The following is a 20,051-nucleotide window of genomic DNA, read 5'->3' on the forward strand; positions in this document are numbered from 1 at the left end:
GATATGGCAAAAAGAATGTGATAACAGAGCCTTATTTTCTGCTTAGAACGGCCGACTGCAGCAACCACTTTAAAACAAAAATGCCGATTGTTGGAGTATGTAGCGTGAACATCCATATTGATTATTTTATAGCCATGGAATCAAAGGTCATTCAAAAGCATTCCACTGAAATAATGCTGCAACAAAATACCTTTCAGTACAAAATTGGGTGTTGTGATCAAGTTCTCAAGATTGCAGCAAAACTGTGCATTTCTTAATTGTTAAAAAATAAGGCTTTCTTTATTTAACTATACATACGAATGACATCTTATGTGCAAAATTTTCTGGCGATACGAAATTTGTATGCGTGCAATGAACATGCCATCTGAACTTGCACGTTAATTAAATTAAACTTATTCCCAACCTTATATTCATACACCGCTAAAACTAACTTAGCTTTCATTTCAACTTTATTGATTGTACTTTCACAAGCAACATCTAGTCAATGTTATCTATTTCCTTAATTTTTACAATTGAAAAAAGGAAGAAAAAAGTTAAAAAACAAAACCAACGATGTTCATATCTACCGTAATATCCCGAGACATAGCCCACTTAAAATTAAAAGCAAATTGTGTAAAAATAAGGAGTCAACTATCTTTCAATGTGCAATACAAAAAGGTAAAAAAAAAAACACAAAAAAACGCTAGTTTTAAATTTTATGTTTTGCGAAACTTGTAATCTCAGAAAGGGGGGATGAACCAAAGTCTGCTGTCGTCCCCAGTCGGCAATGTTCGCTTCTCTCCCACCCTAACTAAGTAACATCATTTCTGCCAAGGTCACCATTGGCCAGGGCCCTGCAACTACTAGAAGTAAACTATCTTTCAATGTTTTCTAAAAAAAAAAAAAAAAGAGCAAATCGTGCCAAAATAGGGATAGGTTATCTTTCGGGGGTGAGGCATCTCTCAGGATATTACAGTAGTCAAGATGTTACATTCTGTAACGCTTACTGGCCATGGTTTTATTACAGTGGTTATTACAATGTTCACCAAGCTGTTTCTTCTTTTCTTCTTTTAGTATTTAAAGCGAGTCACCCCATTCTGGAGGAGCGCTTTCCCCCTACGCACGTGGCTGCACTGAGGCAAGTCGAGATGTGCCACATTACGACGTCTACACCGTGGGTGTAGCTTCTCCACAGTGCACCTCTCCACGGTGAGGAGTGTGTTCGACGAAGCGAAATAATCGCGTCCGAACAGGCCACAAACATGAGAAATGTTGCAGGACTCCCAAGTACACATACTATCGATGCTCAACAGGAAAATCAAATCAAAGAGTACATGTTATTTGAAGCAAATGTCCACGGCTTTGAAAATTCGCAAAAACCCACCCTAACCATTCGGCAGTGCAGAGGGGTCTGAGCTATTGGTTGCAGTAACGAGAAAGTGAAAACAACTACTTCCTCAATGTAGACGCAAATTTCTCACACTTTGGCAAACAGTAGCATAAAGTATGCATTTTCACGCAGTTTGGTAGAAATGGAACGGCAGTCATATCTCCTCTTTCCGTCAGAAATCGATTCCATAACCAATCTCTATGAACAGAACCAACGAGATTAATGACACATCCACTTCTCGTGTTCAAATGGTGGCCGGCAGAATCAAAATGCAATGCTTGTGTTAAGGGCCAACCGACGATCGCCAGGGTAAGCCAACATGAGGACTCTGTCGTGCGCGCTGTTCTGACGAGATATGATTTCACTCCAACAAAGAGTATCTAAGCCCAATGTGTCTTTTGTCCCTAAGCAAGCCAGTGTAAGTGTACGATGCTGGTAACAATTTAGCTCCAGCATCCACAGACTATGAGGATGATTTTCCCTTGTACATCGCACTAAAACAACTTACGTCATAATGCTAGTGATAGTCTTTCAAAATGTCCTCGTCGAGGTTCATACAAACCCCATTACTTAACAAACTAGCTCAGCTCATTCCCCTCATAAGAGGCATCTCCACATAAACGGTTTAGAACTGCTGGATTATCAGATTAATGGTGTCACACCATAAATTGTTTTTGAAATGGCCCCCTGTTGTTCCTCAGGCTAAATGATAGTATAACTAGGACCTCAACTCTCCAAGGAAACAAGAAGGTCTCCACCATTCCCCAGAAAGTGCTCACATTCAAAATACTTCCCGTTACCATTAGATAAATATATAATGACTATGCCAGCTGTAATGTTAGATGCCACCCTGCTCATTCAGGAATGAGCAGGGTGGCATGACTTTTCTTGCTTGCACTGTTCTTATATTTTCGTGCAATCTTTATTACACTTTTCTGCTGAGTCATAGTTGAGGAGATTGTTTGGCGGAAGCAAGGAAACGGAAACAGTTTGTGATAAAGAGACACTATAGCCGTGACAGTTCAAGAACTAAATGAAAACTCTTCACACCCTTTTCCGCTTCAGCGGAGTGAAAGGTAGAGCGTCCGCTCTACTAAAGTGGAAAGAGGTGGGAGGAGCTTCCACTTTGTTCTTGATGTGTTACCAACTATAGACAGCGGTGACGGAGGTCTAAGGCACGAACGAAGGGCTCAAGGTCGCATCCTTGATATCCTAGGTCGATAGAGCCACGACCTCGGTTGAAATGGAAAAAAGCAGATTACAAGACGTCTACTTGTTCTGTCAAAGTCCCCACTGCAAGTCCTTCCCTTCACAATGATTTGCTCGAAACCCGTGAGGGGTTTTTCGGCCTCCTTCGACAGATATTGGTGACGATGTCTGATCACACATTTGTTTGACATGACAGCACCACTTAAAGGCCTCTCGTCTGGGGCAAGCCCCGTAGGCCGCCGTAGGCAACCTGAGGTGCAATCCGGTGATCTGTCACAAAACAGTACTTCAAGGAAAACTCACCACTGGTAGGCACTGTAGTGGAAGTAGATCAGGCCAAGGCCATAGAGGAAAGGTTCGTCCTGCAAAATGAAAGGGCAACACCACAAGTCAGTGTGCAAAGCTAGAGCAATAAAATGCATGCTCCTCTCAATCTTCAGAAAGATGAAAAGATGCAACCAGTGGCACCTTGCACGACACCGCACATGTCACGTGCTGGTATATGAGTCGACAAAAGTGGTTGCCCACAGTGCCATTTCAAAGGATGCAGACATTATGCACTTCATCTCACAAGTTATGTGTGGACTATCAAAGATGCAGGTGAGGTGGGAGAGGGCAGCACTGCTAAATGCTTCGTTCGCACGATCACTCACGCCAAAAGAAAGAAAACACTTTCTGAAACTGCTTGTTTGTGTTTGTGACTAACGCAATAACTAACTAGAGTAACTGTAAGGGCTGCCCCAAACTTACGAAATGGAGTGTAACAACTTCTACCCTAGTAATGAGAAAACTGAAAGCAGTCAGTTGTTGCTTGAAACAGAGGAATCTTGATTTTAGAAGTCTATAGAGGCTGCTTGCTCAATGATGAAAAATTTGATGAATGCCTGATCTGAAAATTTAAGGTTGGTAAACCTCGGCTGCCATCATCAATCCATAGATGAGCCAACTGGCTCTCAAGTCTGCATAAGAATTCATTGTGTCATTGGTGAATCAACTGCATTTGTTATCGCAAGAGTATTGCATGAATGACAATGATCTAAAATAATTCATATCATCCAAAAACTTCAGACTGAAGCTTTAATCAGTAAAAGAATAGGAGCTTACGATGAGAACCAAGAGGTAGAAAATTAAGAGAGAAAAAACACTAGAAGGCTAAGAAAGATAAATAGGGCAGTGTGGATATGAGTTGGCAAAGTGATACCAAAATATCAGTGAAACATGGCAGAAAGAGTAATCTGAAATACAATGGCTTGGTCAGCCAGCTAAGAAAAATTAATAGGACATATAGGTTTGTACAAACATATAGCAAAAAAAGTGAAAGCCGTTTACAACTCCCTGTAACGCCGAATTGGAGCGCAGCTCTTGAGGAGGAGGAGTGAAGGGTACTGAGGGGAGAGCAGACCCCTCGTCCTTCTCCTCCTCCTCCCCTCATTCTTTAATATGCTCGGGGGGGGGGGGGGGGGGGGGGGGGTGTCACGTGACTTTGGGGAGGGGGGTCACGTGACCTCGGGGAGGAGTGACCTGGGGGGTCACGTGACCTTGGGGGGTCACGTGACCTTGGGGTGTCACGTGGGGGTCATGTGACCTTGAGGCGACCTTGGGAGGGGTCACGTGACATCGGGAGGTCACGTGACCTTCGGATGACCTTGGTTACGCCGACGGCGACGTTGCTCAAGCCGGAAACAGGCGCCTAAGAGCTGCGCTCTAAAAAGAAGGACAACAAGAAAGGGTCACTTTTAAAGGCCGACGTACAAAGTTCTCCAAAGAATGGCTCAAAGTCCTCACCTGATTTGCATTACACCCATGCTTCTCGTCTCCCCAATGAACATTGGGGAAATTGGGAAGCAAATTAATCAATCAGAATTTGTCCGAAGGAAAAAAAAAAGAGAACCACAAGGGGGGGACATAGCCCTTTTCAGGTTGTGCATCGACCTTTAAGAACTAAGGAACTAAAATGTACTTGGAACATTAAATTGTTCAATATTCCTAGAACTGACATCAGGAAACAGTGTTTTCTTACCTTCCAGTGATCCTCCTTAATTGCATAATATTTCTGGTATGCAGAAAGGGCTGAAAGAAAAAGAGAGCTGTATTACACTAATTATTGAGGTACAAAAAATGGTGGAAATATAGTGTGTTGTTTAAAATGACCTTGTAAGAGGGTATGCCCCCATGTCAAGCAGTAAATAACATTCTCTAGCTGGCACGCAGGCAGTTCCATGGAATGTCCACACTCTTTATGCGTACGGCTGTGGTGCTCCCTTCAGCCTCCTCTTTGCTTTTAAGGTGACCACCACACATCATCCCAATTTATTTGCACCACTATATCAGTGTGCGTAAATCTATCTCATGTTTCATTGATCCCCAGTTAACGCTCGCTTTTATGCAATGAAAACAACTGATGGTACGAGTCATTCACCTCTCTTTCAGCAATAACAGGAAGAGACAACACTCTAATGGCAGGCAAAGTCTGCCTTCTGGCCACTTATCGAACTGCCTTCCACACTGTATCCTTTGTGCGATTCTTGCTTCTACTGGAAGCATGGACTGTGTATAAGTAACTTCATTTGCATTTGGTGAGACTTCTTCAGCTTGCTGCAGTTACAGTGGACTCACAATGATTCAAACTCAGATATTTCATACTTCTGGTTGATTGAAACGAATTTCAAAGTATTGGTTGTCCCACAATGCTTCCAATGTACTTATAAGCCGCTTAATTCGAATGGCGTTTTCGTGTAATTGAAACTTTATGATTCCGTAGCCCCGTTGAGTGCGCTTCTTTCCGAGCACCGGTGCACTGCAGAGAGGCAACACCCAGGGAGCTTGCTTCCGTGGGTGTTGCTGCTCCGCAGTACACCGGTGCTCGGCGAGAGGCGCAGCCAACGGGGCTCCAGCAGGGCACACATGAGCTATGAAAACAAGCACCACGCAGAAACTTCAATTGCAACTCGCGCAGCCGCTGTGACGTGGCAGCATTGCATAGGTCCACATCACAGCGTCCGCGCAAATTGCTAGGAAAACTACAGCGCGTAGCCCGTTTTCATCGCTTGCGTGTCCCCTGCATAATAGTCCACATTACCGTAAAATACCAAGCAAGCGCCCACTCAAACTTTAGAGATAATCGTGAAAAAATCGGGGATGGGCCCTTCTTCGATCATCAATTTTACATATAAATGTACTTTGTGTATTTTCTCAGATCCTACAAATTTGGGAATGGGCGCTTAGTGTGGTGTGGGCGGATGCACGGTATTCTACGGTAGACAATTTCTTGGCCTGATCAACAAACCTGATTTTGTTTCGAGTTGTCATGCACTGTCTAAACAGTTCACGATATACAACAGTTTTGAGGGATAGATAAAGTTACTGTAAAATACAGCTGAAGCGCCCACCTCGTTCAAGTGCCCATTATGAACATTTCTCAAACTTGGGAATTCTGCAAATTATACGCTAACCACCCGATTTGACCGGACAAGCGCCCATGTCAACATTAACCCCATCTTCAGTAAACGTTAGGGGGGCGCTTCCCCGGTATTTTACGATATGTCATACATTTCACAAATGATACATGTGTGACATACCTGTTTATGATCAGTAATCCCATGTAGAGAAAATTATCAAGTATCTGCTTTGTATGTGTAGCCATTCATATGGCAAATCATAATTTTATCTTGCTCCATGTTTAGATGAATTTTTGATAATTCAAACAAAATGCGTAGCTTCCTGGAGTTTGAATTAATCAGCCTACAGCATATTGTTGCGAGCGTCTGAGCTCGTGGACAAGACGGGCACTCCGGAATTCAGTCCCCAGTTACACACACAACCTCTTCTTCCTCCTTTTCCTTGCCCGTTACACTCGCCCCTTCCTGTTTGGAAGTCCGTCCCGGACAATACCAACATAGTCACCACGTGCAACATGAAGTTTCAGATGACTTGAATGGGCTGTCAAAGTGTGGTGTCGCCCTCGCTGAGGCAGGGTGTCAAGGTTTTCAAAAGAGTACATCATGGGTCCAAGTTGCCTGCTGATCTTGAAAGGTCAGCAGTATCTGGGCAAAAACTTTCCAAACTACTGAGAAAGTCTTAAATGCCTTTGAAGAAGCACCACATCACCTGGTGAAAATGACGGCAATGAGCTGCCTGTTTTGTGACATTCTGCAAACTTCGATTGCTTATTTAGAATTGCCAGCCGAGCAAGTTTTCTTGCTACACTTAATTGTTCAGCGAAGTTCTGTTCACATTCTCGCGCCCGATGGGTCCATGCAACACCCATCAATAATCCCTGCGGAAGTGTCGGGAGTCTTCCATAAACTAGTTCATATGGAGATTTGGCGGTCACTTCCTGTCGTGAAGTATTCAACGCTAATGCCGCTGCACCAATGACCGTGTCCCAGTTCTTGTGAGATGTATTACCGAGCACAGCTAATATATCTCTAAGCTGTGGTTGGTATGCTTTACAAGGCCATTTGTTCGAGGATGGTGCGGTGAAGTGGCTGAATGTTCAACCTCCTTATCTTGCAAAGAACAACCGAAAGTTTGGGACATAAATGACGTTTTTCGGTCAGATATGATTAGGCGGGTTGCACCATGCCTCAATACAAGGTGTTTGTTGATAAAGGCAACGAGATGCACAGCTGTAGTATTAGGACTTTTCAATCCACTTTGTCAGGTAGCCCATTGCGACAATGACATACTTGTTTCCATCATCAGATTTTGGAAACGGCCCCAGGTAATCAATTCCAACAACCTCAAGCAGGCTGCCTAGAGGAAGTATCTGCTGTAGCTCGATCTTTGCCAGGTGTGGGGGTGCTTTCCGCAGTTGGCATGTTGCGCAAGACGCGACGTATTGTCAGACATCCATCCTGAGGTGCGGCCACCAAAATCTCTTGGCGACTTTGTCGAGTGTCCGGTGTTGCGCGAGATGACCCGCAGTTAAAGTATCATGGCGCATGTCGGAATGTTCCGACACATTTTAGGGGGAACGACGGAGAGCCACTGTCCTGACGGATGAGCTCGATGACACAGCAGATTGTCCGAAAGCTGGTAGTACCCTCACAAATGCTGTAAGCGACGTTCTGAAAGTTGCAGTCTTCCGTGCACTTCGTCAGAGAGCAACTGGTATGTCGAATCCATCATGCTCCTTACTTGCGCAGACTGCAAATCTAAGAGCGCGAGTACCGGAGCAACTCTGGTGTCGTCTGTGGGGCGCCGTGAAAGGAAGTCTGCGTCTTGGTGCTGCTTCCCACTTCTATGAACGATCGGAAAATCCAACTCTTGCAATTTCATTGCCTACCGAGTCATTTTCGGCGTAAGATCGCTCTTTGACTGAAGTCAACGGAGAGCAGAGTTATGTGGCACGACTGTAAAATGCTTTCCGTAGATGCATGGAAGGAATTTTTCCACTGCCCAAACAACAGCGAGGCACTCGAGTTCTGAAGACTGACAGAGACTTTCTGGTTCGCTGAGTTGGCGGCTCGCATACATGACGGGATGTTCTACTCCTGCACTGTCCCTCTGGAGAAGAACAGCACCAAGCCCTTTGCCACTGGCATTAGTGTGAATGAATGTCAGTGCGTCTTCAAAAAGTGAGCCAGAGTTGGTGGTTCAAGAAGTGCTCTTTTGATATCAGCAAAAAAAGCTTGCTCCCTTGCATGCCACCCCCCTGCGGATTCTTTTTTAAGAAGCTCAGTCAGAGGAGCAGGTCACCGTTCGTCAGGCTTCAAACTGGAAGCATCAAGCTCCCCTTCTAGCAAGAAACAAAGCAGCAAGGTATAGCGAGTTCTCTCCCAGGACAAAATTGTAGCAGTGATTCAACTAGGATATTTCTTGGCGTCATTGAACCTGGGGTTATGGCTGTAGCCCAAACTGCAAATAACTTAGGTACAGCAATGTCTGATGCTGCGACAATATGGAACACCTTCTCTAGTTTGCCATTGACCATTAGTGTAGACACAAATGTCGTAGCTGCTGTGACAGTCGAACATACCTAGGCCACAGCGGCCTCCGTCAGGTGTTTCGAGCTGGACCATGATAAGGCAAATTCATCAACTAAGTTCTAAGAATTCCACAAAGTTGTTTTTTGTTTCTCCCGCTATCTTCAAGGGGCAACTCTGCTGCTGACCAACTAGACTGATTGCCAATACTCAAAGTCGGTGGGGTTGCCAAACAATGTTCAGCTCCTCGAAACGATAGAGAGAGCTGGACTCTTGAACACCTGTCGCAGCCAAGCATCCTTGACCATTGTAACTTGCGCACTATTACAAAGGGACGCTTGACTTGCCCCTCAGGTTTATACAGTTAACAAGATCTGTCTGTCGTGTTCGATTGTAGAACCGTTGGCAGATATAAGACAGACGGTACCAGGAAGTGTTTTGGGCATGGTGCAACTTCATTGATTGCAACAAAGCAGAATCAATTAGACTTACTGCGCCTCCCGTGTTGACTACCGCATTCATATGTCCCTCTGGTGACATTGCCCCCAGAGGGACAGGATGCACTACATGAGATTCAACCTTGCCAGGCTCGCTGTCACTGGGAACTTTTGGAATTGGTACAGGTTGGGTCTTGCACGGGGCCAAGCATTTTGGGCGGGATCGAGCTAAGTGCCGAATGTCCCCCGCACGTGAAACAACGACATCTACTTGAATGAATCGAAGAAGATCGTAGAGCCAGATCCGGAAGCTGGATTCGAGATGTTGACACCATGTCGCTTGCTTTGTTGGCTGCTTGAACTTTGAGTGTGCGAGTCAGCGCTGCACGAGTCGTGGTTGCATGGGCGAGTCTTACAAAAAGCTGAATGTCGATGTCTTCGATTGCATTGATGAAGGACGCTGTTGCTATCTGCTCCACGTATACTTCCGTATATTCGACGAGCACTCTTCTCGCCATTCGCAGGATTACGTCAGCTAGCTCTTGAAGCATGTCCGTGCTGTGGCGGTGGTGTTTTAAAGCAGTCAGCTGAAATTGCTCGAGAAGTTCATCACCAAACTGGGACTTTAGGGCTTTTACAAGTAGCTGATATGAGGAACGACTTGTTGCAGACATGCTCTCCAAGCACGCAGCAGCGTGAACCCTCGACTGGGCCACCTTTGTACAAGCTGTAGACGTTGCGTCGAACACGCAGAAGTCTGCAACGGTTTCAAATTAGATGATGAGGGCTTGCCAAAACGACTGCCCATTGAATGCCGGCAGCTTGAGTGGTAATCCGTGGTGCTCAGTCTGTTGAACCCGAGATTCCACGGACGAAAGGCTCTTATTGAGGCATTGCCTAACATCAGCAACCTGATGTCCGACCGCAATTTCCAACAGAGACAGACAGGTAACGAGGCAATTCTTGAGGGCTCCAAGCAGGTCCACAATGTTCGTAGCACTCCTTGCGGCGAGCAGATTAACTAACCGCTCCATGATTTGCATCGTCACAGAAGTTTACATCATGTCACTTTCCTCCGATTGAGTTGCCATTTTGTAGTCCCATCGCTGCCACCAAAATTTTGTGGGCATCTCAGCTCATGGGCAAAACGGGCACCCTAGAATACAGTCCCTAGTCCCACACACGACCTCCCCTTCTTCCTTTTCCTCGTCCGTTACAATATTCATTTCATTTGAAAGCTAAATGTGTTCACGTGGATTTCCTTATATAGGAACAAATTAGTTTTGCTCAGATTTGCATGCACTACATAGTAGACATGTTCCATTTCAAGCTGGCTTCCTTTTTTAATTTTTTGCGCTATTTCTTTTTTTAATTAACCGCGCATGCATGACTGCCCCCATTTTGTTTTGCCTCGCGCATAACCACTCCTACAGAAGTTCCGTTAAAGTGTAACGGTACTAAAAGAAAAAAGTAGAATAATACAAAACTTTAAGGCCACTCTAATAGCACTCTGTCTGCTCGTAGCTACAATTTAAGCTGACGGCAAATTCGAGTACCGTATTTACTTAACTAATAGCCGCACTATGGCCCTTTCGTCTACTTTACCGCAGAACACATACAGAGCCAATCATTGCGTTGCACATAAATAACATAGCAAATAACCATATTGAGAACGCGATTCTACATATAAATGCAATCTTCACGGATGGTATCTTTGCGCGAAGCCGTTATCTCTGTCCTGTAAACCGTTGGAATCATGCTGCCGATTGCGGTGATTGGCAAGCCGCATGCTCTGTGGAAAAGTGAGCTGTCAGGTTTTCTTCATAAACAGTGCGGCTATTACTCGAGTGAATACGGTAATGAAGTGTAGTACTTCTGTGGGCATGCAAACTACTATGGTCAATGCGAGCTTAAAAGAAACACGGGGCGCATTCAGTCCCGAGCACCTCATCGTCATTCCTAAAGTTGGTTACAAGTCAAGAAGGTAGGAAAGCTCCTCCTATAAGCGTGATGCGCCCGTTTCAAATTCATCCGCAGTCGAAAAAATAGTTCCCTGGAAACGCCCCTTGTTCTGCTTCAAAGAACGGATAATGGCTAAAGAGTGATGCCAACTTGTCTCTGACCCCCACTTTTTAAGAAAGCGACCTTTGTATTCATCGGAGGGGAACCTAACCCCCCAAAGTCGTTTTTGTTTCCATCGGAGGAGGGAAATTCTAATCTCTCTCTCGTGGTTTCCACAACTCTAGGTCGAAAGATAAAGTAAATATTCACAAGACGGCACAACACTCTCCCGTGTTGGCCACGACGTCACGGAAACGATGGGACGCTATTGGATGTGGAGGTGGCGGAGGGATATATGAATCCCTTTAAGGGGCATTTGCCGCTACCTTCTTGACCTGTAACTTACTATAGTCAGCAGGACTGAAGCACTAGCCGATAAAAGTGCCGGAAAATAAATCACCGAAGCAAGACGCATGAACATAATTAGCCCTACCCTGCAGATCTCAAGCTGTCACTGACTCTTTGCAAAACCAGGGACCAGCCGTAATACATTACAGCCAAACCAAAGGGTTAGTGTGATCATCTAGAAAAGAATGTCCCACGCATTGCGGCCGCCCTGGGATGGCAGGGCGTGGACGCGGATATTGGTCGCTCCATCGGTGGTCCCGACGGGCACGGATTACTGGCAATGCTTTAAAATGCTGTAAACGACTTAATTTTCGCGAAGTTAGCATATTGCCTGCAATTCGCAAAAAATAGGTCCAATCTTGGTAAAATTTAAACACATTGGAATCTATACTGAGATCCCACTGCGTCAAAAAAATTAGAGCCCGCGAATTATTCCAAAACTTCAGCTTTTACCTAAATCGCGAAATATTGAACCCGTGAAAAATAAGTCCTTTAGGGTATACGGGCAAGCAGAAAAACGTCGCTCGCAAGGCTTGCACTAGATGCTTTTCTAATTCTATCTTGTACTTCCCAGTGAAAAAAAGAAAAAGCCGTTGCGCATTGTATAAAAAAAAATGAAGCTGACGAGCGCTCAAAAAACTTCAAGTCGTCGAATACTTCCCACCTAACGGCTGCTCTCTTTTTTGCTCTTTTGTCTCACTCCCTCTCTCCCATTCTCTCTCGGGACAACCAATGTCAGCGCTTCCGATTTACCGCGTTTCGCACCCGTCTTTAGCCCCCCGAGCCAAATGACGCTTAAACAGCAGACACGCACCCTTTGCATAGTCCTCCAGGAGAAGCTGGAAGTGTCCCAACTTGCAGTACGTCTTGGGATCCAGGTCCTTCATGCCCAGCAGAGGGGCCACCATCCCCGCCACCAGATTGGCTTTCCGCTCGGGGTCCTTCTTCGGTGCGTCGGCGTTCTTCAAGTCCGATGGCGAGACCCCGTCTCCCGGCACAACCCCCTCCGCCCCTTGTGCCGCAGCCGCGGACGTGCGGCTGGCCACCTCGCGGTCACTGCTTCCGGCATCTGCGCCCTCGGTGCGCTTGTTCCGCTGCTGCTGGTGACTGATCAGCACCTGCTCGAGGTGACGGACGCCCTGGCAAGATGGAAGGGTAAAAAAAAGATTACTTCAGTGCACCAATCGCAGTTACGTATGGCGAGCAAGTGCTCCAGAACAAGTGTATGGCACATTGGAACGTAAAGAGGGTAGGGCCAAACAAAGGAAAACAGCGAGAATGTATGTAGAATGCGCAATGAAGAGGCAGCTTTGCGCGCGCTGTGATTACTTGAGATTGAGGGGAAGCCAAAGTGAATGGGCGGATTTGGTGGCTCAAGAAACACACAAGGTGCGTAAACAGCAGAAAAACTGTCATGCTGTATAGAGCGTGTAAGGAGTTAGGCTTAGATGAAATGCATGCTGCGGCCTGTAAGTAGGGTTCCGTGTTGTTGGAGTTTATTTTTCTTCAAATACAGGGGGCGTTTATTCTAGGTTTATTTCCTTCGACAGATGCCGTACCTACTCTCGACAACGGACAAAAAAATATTGGCACTTCTCAAAGCTTGTGTCAAAGAGAACAGGACATGGGCTTCCCAAACCCTGAGAGGACATGCACATTACCCAAACACTCGGCAAACATCCTGGAACTGGCGAGAGAAGGAAACGAGGTGAGAGTTGTGGTTGCCGATGAAAGAAGCAGGCTCACAGACCGTTCAGTGAGGGCTGTCTACCGGGTCAGCCCGAAATACGGGTGCTGTTTAAGGTTACTTCCCCCGAGGCTTGGGTACTTCTTATTAAAAGGCAGCTCCAATTTGAGGCTTTCAAAGCGATAGCTTTACAGGCGACACTTTACAGAGATTCGACCTCGTAGGTTGTCATCGCTGCTACGAAAAAACCCTTCTGTCTGCTCTTGGTGCGAAGCCAGGGAGGTCGGGTTTTGGGCTTCCCCGCCGGCTACTTAGAAACTGAGATGCATGCTGCGGCTTATAAGTAGGCACCAGTTCCGTGTTGTCGGGGTTTATTTTTCTTCAAATACAGGAGGTGTTTATTTGAGGTATTTCCTTCGACAGATTCCGTGCCTACCCTTGACAAAAGACAAAAAAATAGCACTTCTCGGAGCTTGTGTCACAGAGAACGGGACATAGTATTCCAGTAACGGTGCTACGAAAGGAGAGTATTGTGTAGTGTCTGCTTGAGAGACTTGTTTTCAAACATTACTCACGTTATACAAACTTTCAATTTGGCAGTGTCCAGTTGCTACGTGTAATATTGGATGGTTCTAGAAATTTCCACGACGCTTAATCACTTCATGCATTACCGAGCACTGGTCGCGGTTGTCAGTGGCATCTACGACCCCAACCACGACATCTATGAGAATTAACTACTTCGCACCTCCGTCCTCAGGTGCGTGATGGCACCACTCCACCCACATTGTGCGACCATGCTACAGCTCTCTATTACGTTCCTTCGCACATTGTGGGAGAAAAATACAACTTTTTTGTTTTTCTCTTGATTAAGCAAAAACCAGCTCTAAGGTTACTTTTCGGGGTTAATCAACACATACCGAAAACATGGAACCCTGAGCGCAAGTGACGAGGTGGCTAAAGCCTACTTCACACAGGAAAAGCTTCCCTGCAATTACGGCGTTGACGGGTTGTAGATTACTGCGACAAGAGTCACCGAGATTGAAACCGACGACTGCAGCGGTGAATCTCATGAAGGTTTGAGGAGGAAAAAACTGCTCGGGGCTGCAGTGTTGCATAATTTTGTGTTCATCCAGTGCGAGAAAATTGCGTTTTTCACGACAACAACAAAATGTGACATAACGCAGTTGCAAAGAAGAGCAGAGTTGCAGCTGTTCCAACGTCAAGACGTTGGCAAAGGGTGTGCTCGCGTCAGGCCAGTATAACAAGTTTTCAGTTTGTTGGGTCCTCCCAAAGACATAAGCCGCTTGCCACACGCAAAAAGAAAGCACTTCTAGATGCACATCTTAGAAATATGCTCCCTAACTTCTAAGCTAAAATGACCCGCTGGAATATTTTGTCACCACTTGTGTGTCGTAAAAAAACAAAATTTCAATGAGGGTAGATCTTAGTGAATACATTTTAACAGAACCAAAGTGAAGGGTTTGGTATCACACAACAGTCAGTAATACCTAATCCCCCCTCTTTTGCACTGCTACGATGCAAATCTGAAGGGAGTCTCAACCCTGTCTTGACTGCTGGCAAAGGATTGGATGCATTCCTTTGACAGCAAACCACACTGCGACCTGCTAGTTGATACACACAGAGCCCACGGACAGGGGCAGCCTTTGGCAATACGAGTTGGTCCAGTTTAGTGCTAACCTAAAGGGGTAAAATGCCACATGGGATGCATCCGACGCGGTAGGCTATGCAACTGACTGTCACGCTGCAAAACTAGGAAACATGTCAGTCTTTTCAAACCTCTTCTTAACGAGTTAGCTGACCTAGGAATCCCCGCATGGCATTTGTGCCAACCCGACCCGAACGCCACTGGGCCAACTTATATTGCTGCACCCTGTACTACTCGTAATTGCACATTTTCGTTCAGTGTATTATTGACGCCGAAGCACTCAAAAACTAAACGGGGTATTCTACCCAATGCAAAGAGAGCCGAGCACAAACAGGCACGCACCTTGAGGATCAGGGCTTTCTTCTTGAAGTTCTCCGGCGTGTTCAGCTTCAGAAAGCCAAATAGACGACTGAAAGTTGACAAATATGTCTAAGTAAGAACTTCATACTTATATCACATTACAACTGCCAAATTTCATCTCACTGCAAACATATCACGCCAGAACACATGGTTTTAAACATCTTTTTTTTTTGTGCATACTATAGCAGAGTAGAATTGATTAAAAGCAGAAGTGGTGTGCCATGAGAATGTTGATGTGTTTTATAATGCACTGTGCCCCTCTGCATTGAGGCCCAAGAAGTGCTGCGTGTTTTTCTCGAATGAGAAATAAGGAAGAAAAAACAACCTGAATATGATTCGCAACACAAACTCAACCCCTTGGTGGTAGAGTTTTTTTCCCAAGAGATGTTTCCCAGTGGTCGGGTTTTGTCACCAAAAACATTAGTACAAAAAATAATCAATGCACAGTTTTCTTTTTTTAATTTAGCGGGAGTACATACAGTACTTGAGGGCTTTTCAGGATTAGAAGCATCAAACGAAAATATTGAAGGCGAAAAGTTGACACCTTTCTTCCATTCTGTTTCATTTTGACATGTCCACTTCTGCGACATTCCAGCAGTTTGGATTCTTAACAGGAGGTACTTTACAGAGCTTCTCTATCAGATGATGACCTCCCATCCTCTGAATTTAATTCCAAAAAGCGTTGGAAGTCTGAATTGAAAGAGCCAGTGTACATAATGCCACCAGAGCTCATATGTGAAGTGAGCATCATGTGTGCAAAGCATACAATTTGGAAACTACAAATTGCTCAGCACAGAGAAACACCGTGCGAATATAGTGTTCCTAGTTTGCCAAAGAAATGTTGAATAGCAACACCTCCTGTGATACGCACAGTTTCGTATTTAGGCTGTCACCTTCAACTGCGTAATCATCGCTGCACTTGTACTGTGGTGACCGTCAAAGGGTTAAAATGCGTTGCTTTCTCTGGCAACGCGTCAATACAAAATCCTGCATAGACCGGGTGTTTCCAAACTACTCGATCCTGAGAAAACCCTATTTCTTTTGATTTGATTGACACCTAAGGAGCCCTTCCCAATATCAGCATTGATGCAGCAGAGAAGTGCAGATGCTTACAGACCTTGTAAACAATAATGCACATCAAAGGGCAGCTCAGATCGCTAAAATAATGCTTAATGGCCGACCAACAAGCATAAAGGGGGAAATTCTCGAAAGGAAGAAACTCTCCCTTAATTCCTCCTTTTTATTCGAGAAAGAGGGTGGCACTCCTTTCTGCAGGGAGTAGCTCAGAGATTAACCCCTGTTGGTAGAGAAGGAGAGAAGAGTGGAGAGGGAATGGAGAGAAGGAAACTGGGAGCCGATTTTCTGCCCGGCAGAAGACGATTCTGTAAACTGGCTTTTAAAAACCGGAAAGACACTTCCAGGGTGTTCCTAAGAACCCAGGTTGAGGACCGATGTCATAGACAATACACCATGATGCTTTTCTTGCTTATGGAAATTGAGGCATTATGAAAGCCCCGAAATAGCTTATTTTTACGAATATTGAAATCTGTTGTGCCGGCAACATTGTCATTTTGTATATAGAGCATCCACATCGCGATAAAGATCAGATTTTGGGTTCGAAGCTTGCGGCGTACACATCTCTTCTTCGTGGTCGCTATGCCGGCGACCAGGCCTACAACATAATATTGGTGACGAGGAGAAAACCATAAAAAGCCATCATGAACTTCGGGCTTACGCCGCCGCTGCCGTTTCTGCAAACGCTAGGCCAGCCTCCCGTTCCGTGGCCGCAATGAGAACAAACGCTCCTCAGGTTTCTTGAGGCTTCTGGCGCGGACGAGTTCAAGGCGTCGCGGCGTGCAGCCATCCCTGCTGCACTGTCTTGGAGTGGAGGGACAACGACAGTACAATGTCGTGGCCACGTCGACCCCACCTCAGCAGCAGCCGACCACAGAGGCGGAAGGCAAGTCTGCGACTGCGGGTGCGACGGAAGAAAGCAAGCCTGCCTGTGGAGATACCACGGACGAGTTCACTACTACGCTGAAGCTCGTAAGGAGGAATTTTGCAGCCACAACTAACGTACTCGTTGAGCGACATCGATTCAAGCAGAGATTACAGCAGCCAGGCGAGCCGATGGAAGGATACATCACGAGCTTGCACGAGATAGCCGCCAAATGCAAGTATGATAGCACCACCGACGATGATTCGGGACCAACTCGTATCAGGCATTTTATCTTGCAGACTGCGGGAACGTCTGCTGTTCGAAGGGGCACCGCTGACACTAGAAAAGGCCGCATCAATGGCAACGCATTACGAGGACACCCAGCGCAACCTGAAAGAATTTGCAGCTGAGGGGGCGGTGCATCGCGTTACTGAAAAGTATAAAAAAAATAAAGAGGAGGTGACGGAGCGTCGTTGTTACTGTTGTGGCTGGGCAAGTCATGTGGCAAGTTCAGTGAGCTGCAAAGCGCGACGAGCTATGTGCCGGAAATGCAAAAAGACCGGGCACTTCGAGAAGGTTTGCAAAAGCACTACGACGCAGGGCCTGGACGTGAAAGAAATCAGCGAGACTATGAATTGTGACGTCGTACTTTAGGCGAAAACGGACAACGGACAACGTGGCATCTACGCCGATCCGGAAGTAGAGACATTGAGTCTGCGCTTTGTGGTAGACACAGGCTCTTCAGTGTCAATCATCACCGACGACATTTATCGCGAGCGACTGGCTCTGGCACCGCCGCCTGTCAACCTGCTGGACTATTCGGGCTGCAAGATCGAAGTGAAGGGACGATTCCTCGCCAACGTTCGCTACAAGGGGCGTTCGACTTGCGTACTATTTTATGTGGTGGCGAAGGGGACGACCCTCATCGGATTAGATGCAATCTGCAATTTACAACTTCAGATTGAAGGAGGAACCTTGCAATGACTGCACACGCGAACCGACGAGAATCCACTACCTGCTGACATGCAGAAACAATTCTCACACTTATTCACCGACAAGCTGGGTCTGGTGAAGGGCTTCACTCACCAGGTCAAGAGGCGGGAAACAGTTAAGCCCGTGGCGGCAAAATTGCGGCCGCTGCCTTTAGCATTGCGGGACACCGTGTCCGTGGAACTGCGCCGATTGGAGCAAGTTGGAATCATTGAACGAGTCGAAGCCTCTGAATGGATATCTCCAATTGTGGTCGTAAAGAAGAAGGACGGCACTATCAGACTGTGCGTAGATTTGCGTGAGCCAAACAAGGCCATTTTAGTGGATGGATTTCCACTCCCACACACAGAGGTAGCTTCGGCCCAGATCAATACAAGGACAACGAGAGCACCTCTGCTGAGGAGAAAGCCTGCCTGGCAGAGAGACTTTGTAATGAACTAACTATGTCACTGTTTTTTACTATCAGTTACACTTCCTTTTTATTTATTCCTTTGTATTTAGTTTTTTGGGTTGTTGTTTTTAGGGAGGGAATATGTTGTGTCGGCAACATTGTCATTTTGTATATAGAGCATCCACATCGCGATAAAGATCAGATTATGGGTTCGAAGCTCGACGCGTACGCATCTATTCTTCGTGGTCGCTATGCCGGCGACCAGGGCTACAACCTGGGTGTTCCTAAGAACCCAGGTTGATGACCCATGTCATAGACACTACACCATGATGCTTTTCTTGCTTATGGAAATTGAGGCATTATGAAAGCCCAGAAATAACTTATTTTTACGAATATAGAAATCATAAAAATAAGAGACAACAGTAAAGGTCAAGCAAACACATCCAAGGAATTCATAGCGCTGACGAGGAATGACTTATATTTCACTGGGTCACAGTTGGAATCCCGAGCAAGTCTCAGCCATGTCAGCTAGAACTGACATACGAAAAAAACGTGCAACTAGGTACGTGTCTCAGCACGTACACAAATGATCTTCCGACCGGTTCTCACAAAACATGGCTCATTCTACGCGTTATTTCACGTAGTCCGCGATTTTGGGGCGGTTCTGGCGTACCGATAGGACAGCAATAAGCCTAAACGCTTCTTCAAACCCAGAAATTACACCTAGTTGCGCTGGATCCGACCTAATCAGTTATGTACAAGTCCTCGAAGCACATGCCAAGCGAGTATCAAACATAAACACTTGACCCCCTCACCCCGGAAAGTGAACTTGACAGTCGTTCCATGAGCGACAATGAGCGACTTGTTAGCCGCGATCGCAACGGGACGTTGAAGAAATTTTTTAAATCGTGGAATGCGTTTTTCAAACTTTGTTCTAGTTTCCATGCAACAAACAATTGCCGACAACATGTCAAGCGAGAAGGGCGATCGACACGGCCGTCCTTGGGCCGGAAATAGCGACTTACCTATCAACTTCCGCCAGCAAAGCTAGTTCCTGGGGCGATATAGGCACGGTAACGAACTTCTCGGACTCAGGCAACATGGCAATTTCGCATGTTCTTCCCTTTTTCACAGCTTTATAAGGTTTCTTGCAGCTAACATAGTTACGGAAAGCGCACAGCTAGCATAGGCGTGCCGAAAGCCGCCTATGAACGTTGCCAGCTTGAACCGTGAAGTGGGCTATGACGAGCCGGTGACATCGAAAAGTGAAAAGAAAATCCTCTGTTTATATTTAAATATATATCGCTTACTGAAAAAAAATATAATACATTTATTAAAAATTTACTTCTAAATGCAATTTTCTTCAAATATTACGCTACAATTTAAAACTGCAGAAACCGAAACTAAAATAATTAATGGATAAATAGCAAGAGCTGCACACTTTATAAAGAACGGTAGCTTGCCCCACCTAGCATAACAACAAAATAAACCACGCTTATTTTCTTTAAAGCCCTTTTTTCTAACTTTTTCTGTAGCATGTTGCAGGCTAATAAGGTAGGGCGAGGGAAAGGGAGGTGGAGGAGGAGGAAGCAGACGCAACGCTAGCGAAGGGGTATCCTACTTCCCCCGCCAGCGTTGCGTCCATTTCCTCCTCTCACACTTTCCTT

The 20,051-nt window shown here is 45.8% G+C and overlaps 1 protein-coding gene across 4 annotated transcripts in view; it reads right to left on the minus strand.

Annotated features, from left to right (window-relative positions):
- The window catches only part of LOC8040089 (histone demethylase UTY), a 231,962-nt gene extending 212,342 nt beyond the window's left edge, over positions 1-19,620 (minus strand). For 2 of the 4 annotated variants that reach the window (XM_040223442.3, XM_040223439.3), the window contains exons 1-5: positions 19,410-19,600; positions 15,047-15,113; positions 12,166-12,490; positions 4,599-4,648; positions 2,882-2,940 (exon numbers count right to left, since the gene is read on the minus strand). In XM_040223442.3, coding sequence (XP_040079376.1) covers positions 2,882-2,940; positions 4,599-4,648; positions 12,166-12,490; positions 15,047-15,113; positions 19,410-19,486 — 578 coding nt within the window. In that variant the 5' untranslated portion in view covers positions 19,487-19,600. Of the gene's footprint in view, positions 1-2,881; positions 2,941-4,598; positions 4,649-12,165; positions 12,491-15,046; positions 15,114-19,409 lie in introns of all 4 variants that reach the window. The other 2 variants (XM_040223440.3, XM_040223441.3) reach the window with 2 other exon arrangements.
- Positions 19,621-20,051: the final 431 nt, after the last annotated feature.

This window comes from Ixodes scapularis, unplaced genomic scaffold (assembly GCF_016920785.2).
Source record: "Ixodes scapularis isolate PalLabHiFi unplaced genomic scaffold, ASM1692078v2 PGA_scaffold5__190_contigs__length_132052651, whole genome shotgun sequence".
NCBI lineage: Eukaryota > Metazoa > Arthropoda > Arachnida > Ixodida > Ixodidae > Ixodes > Ixodes scapularis.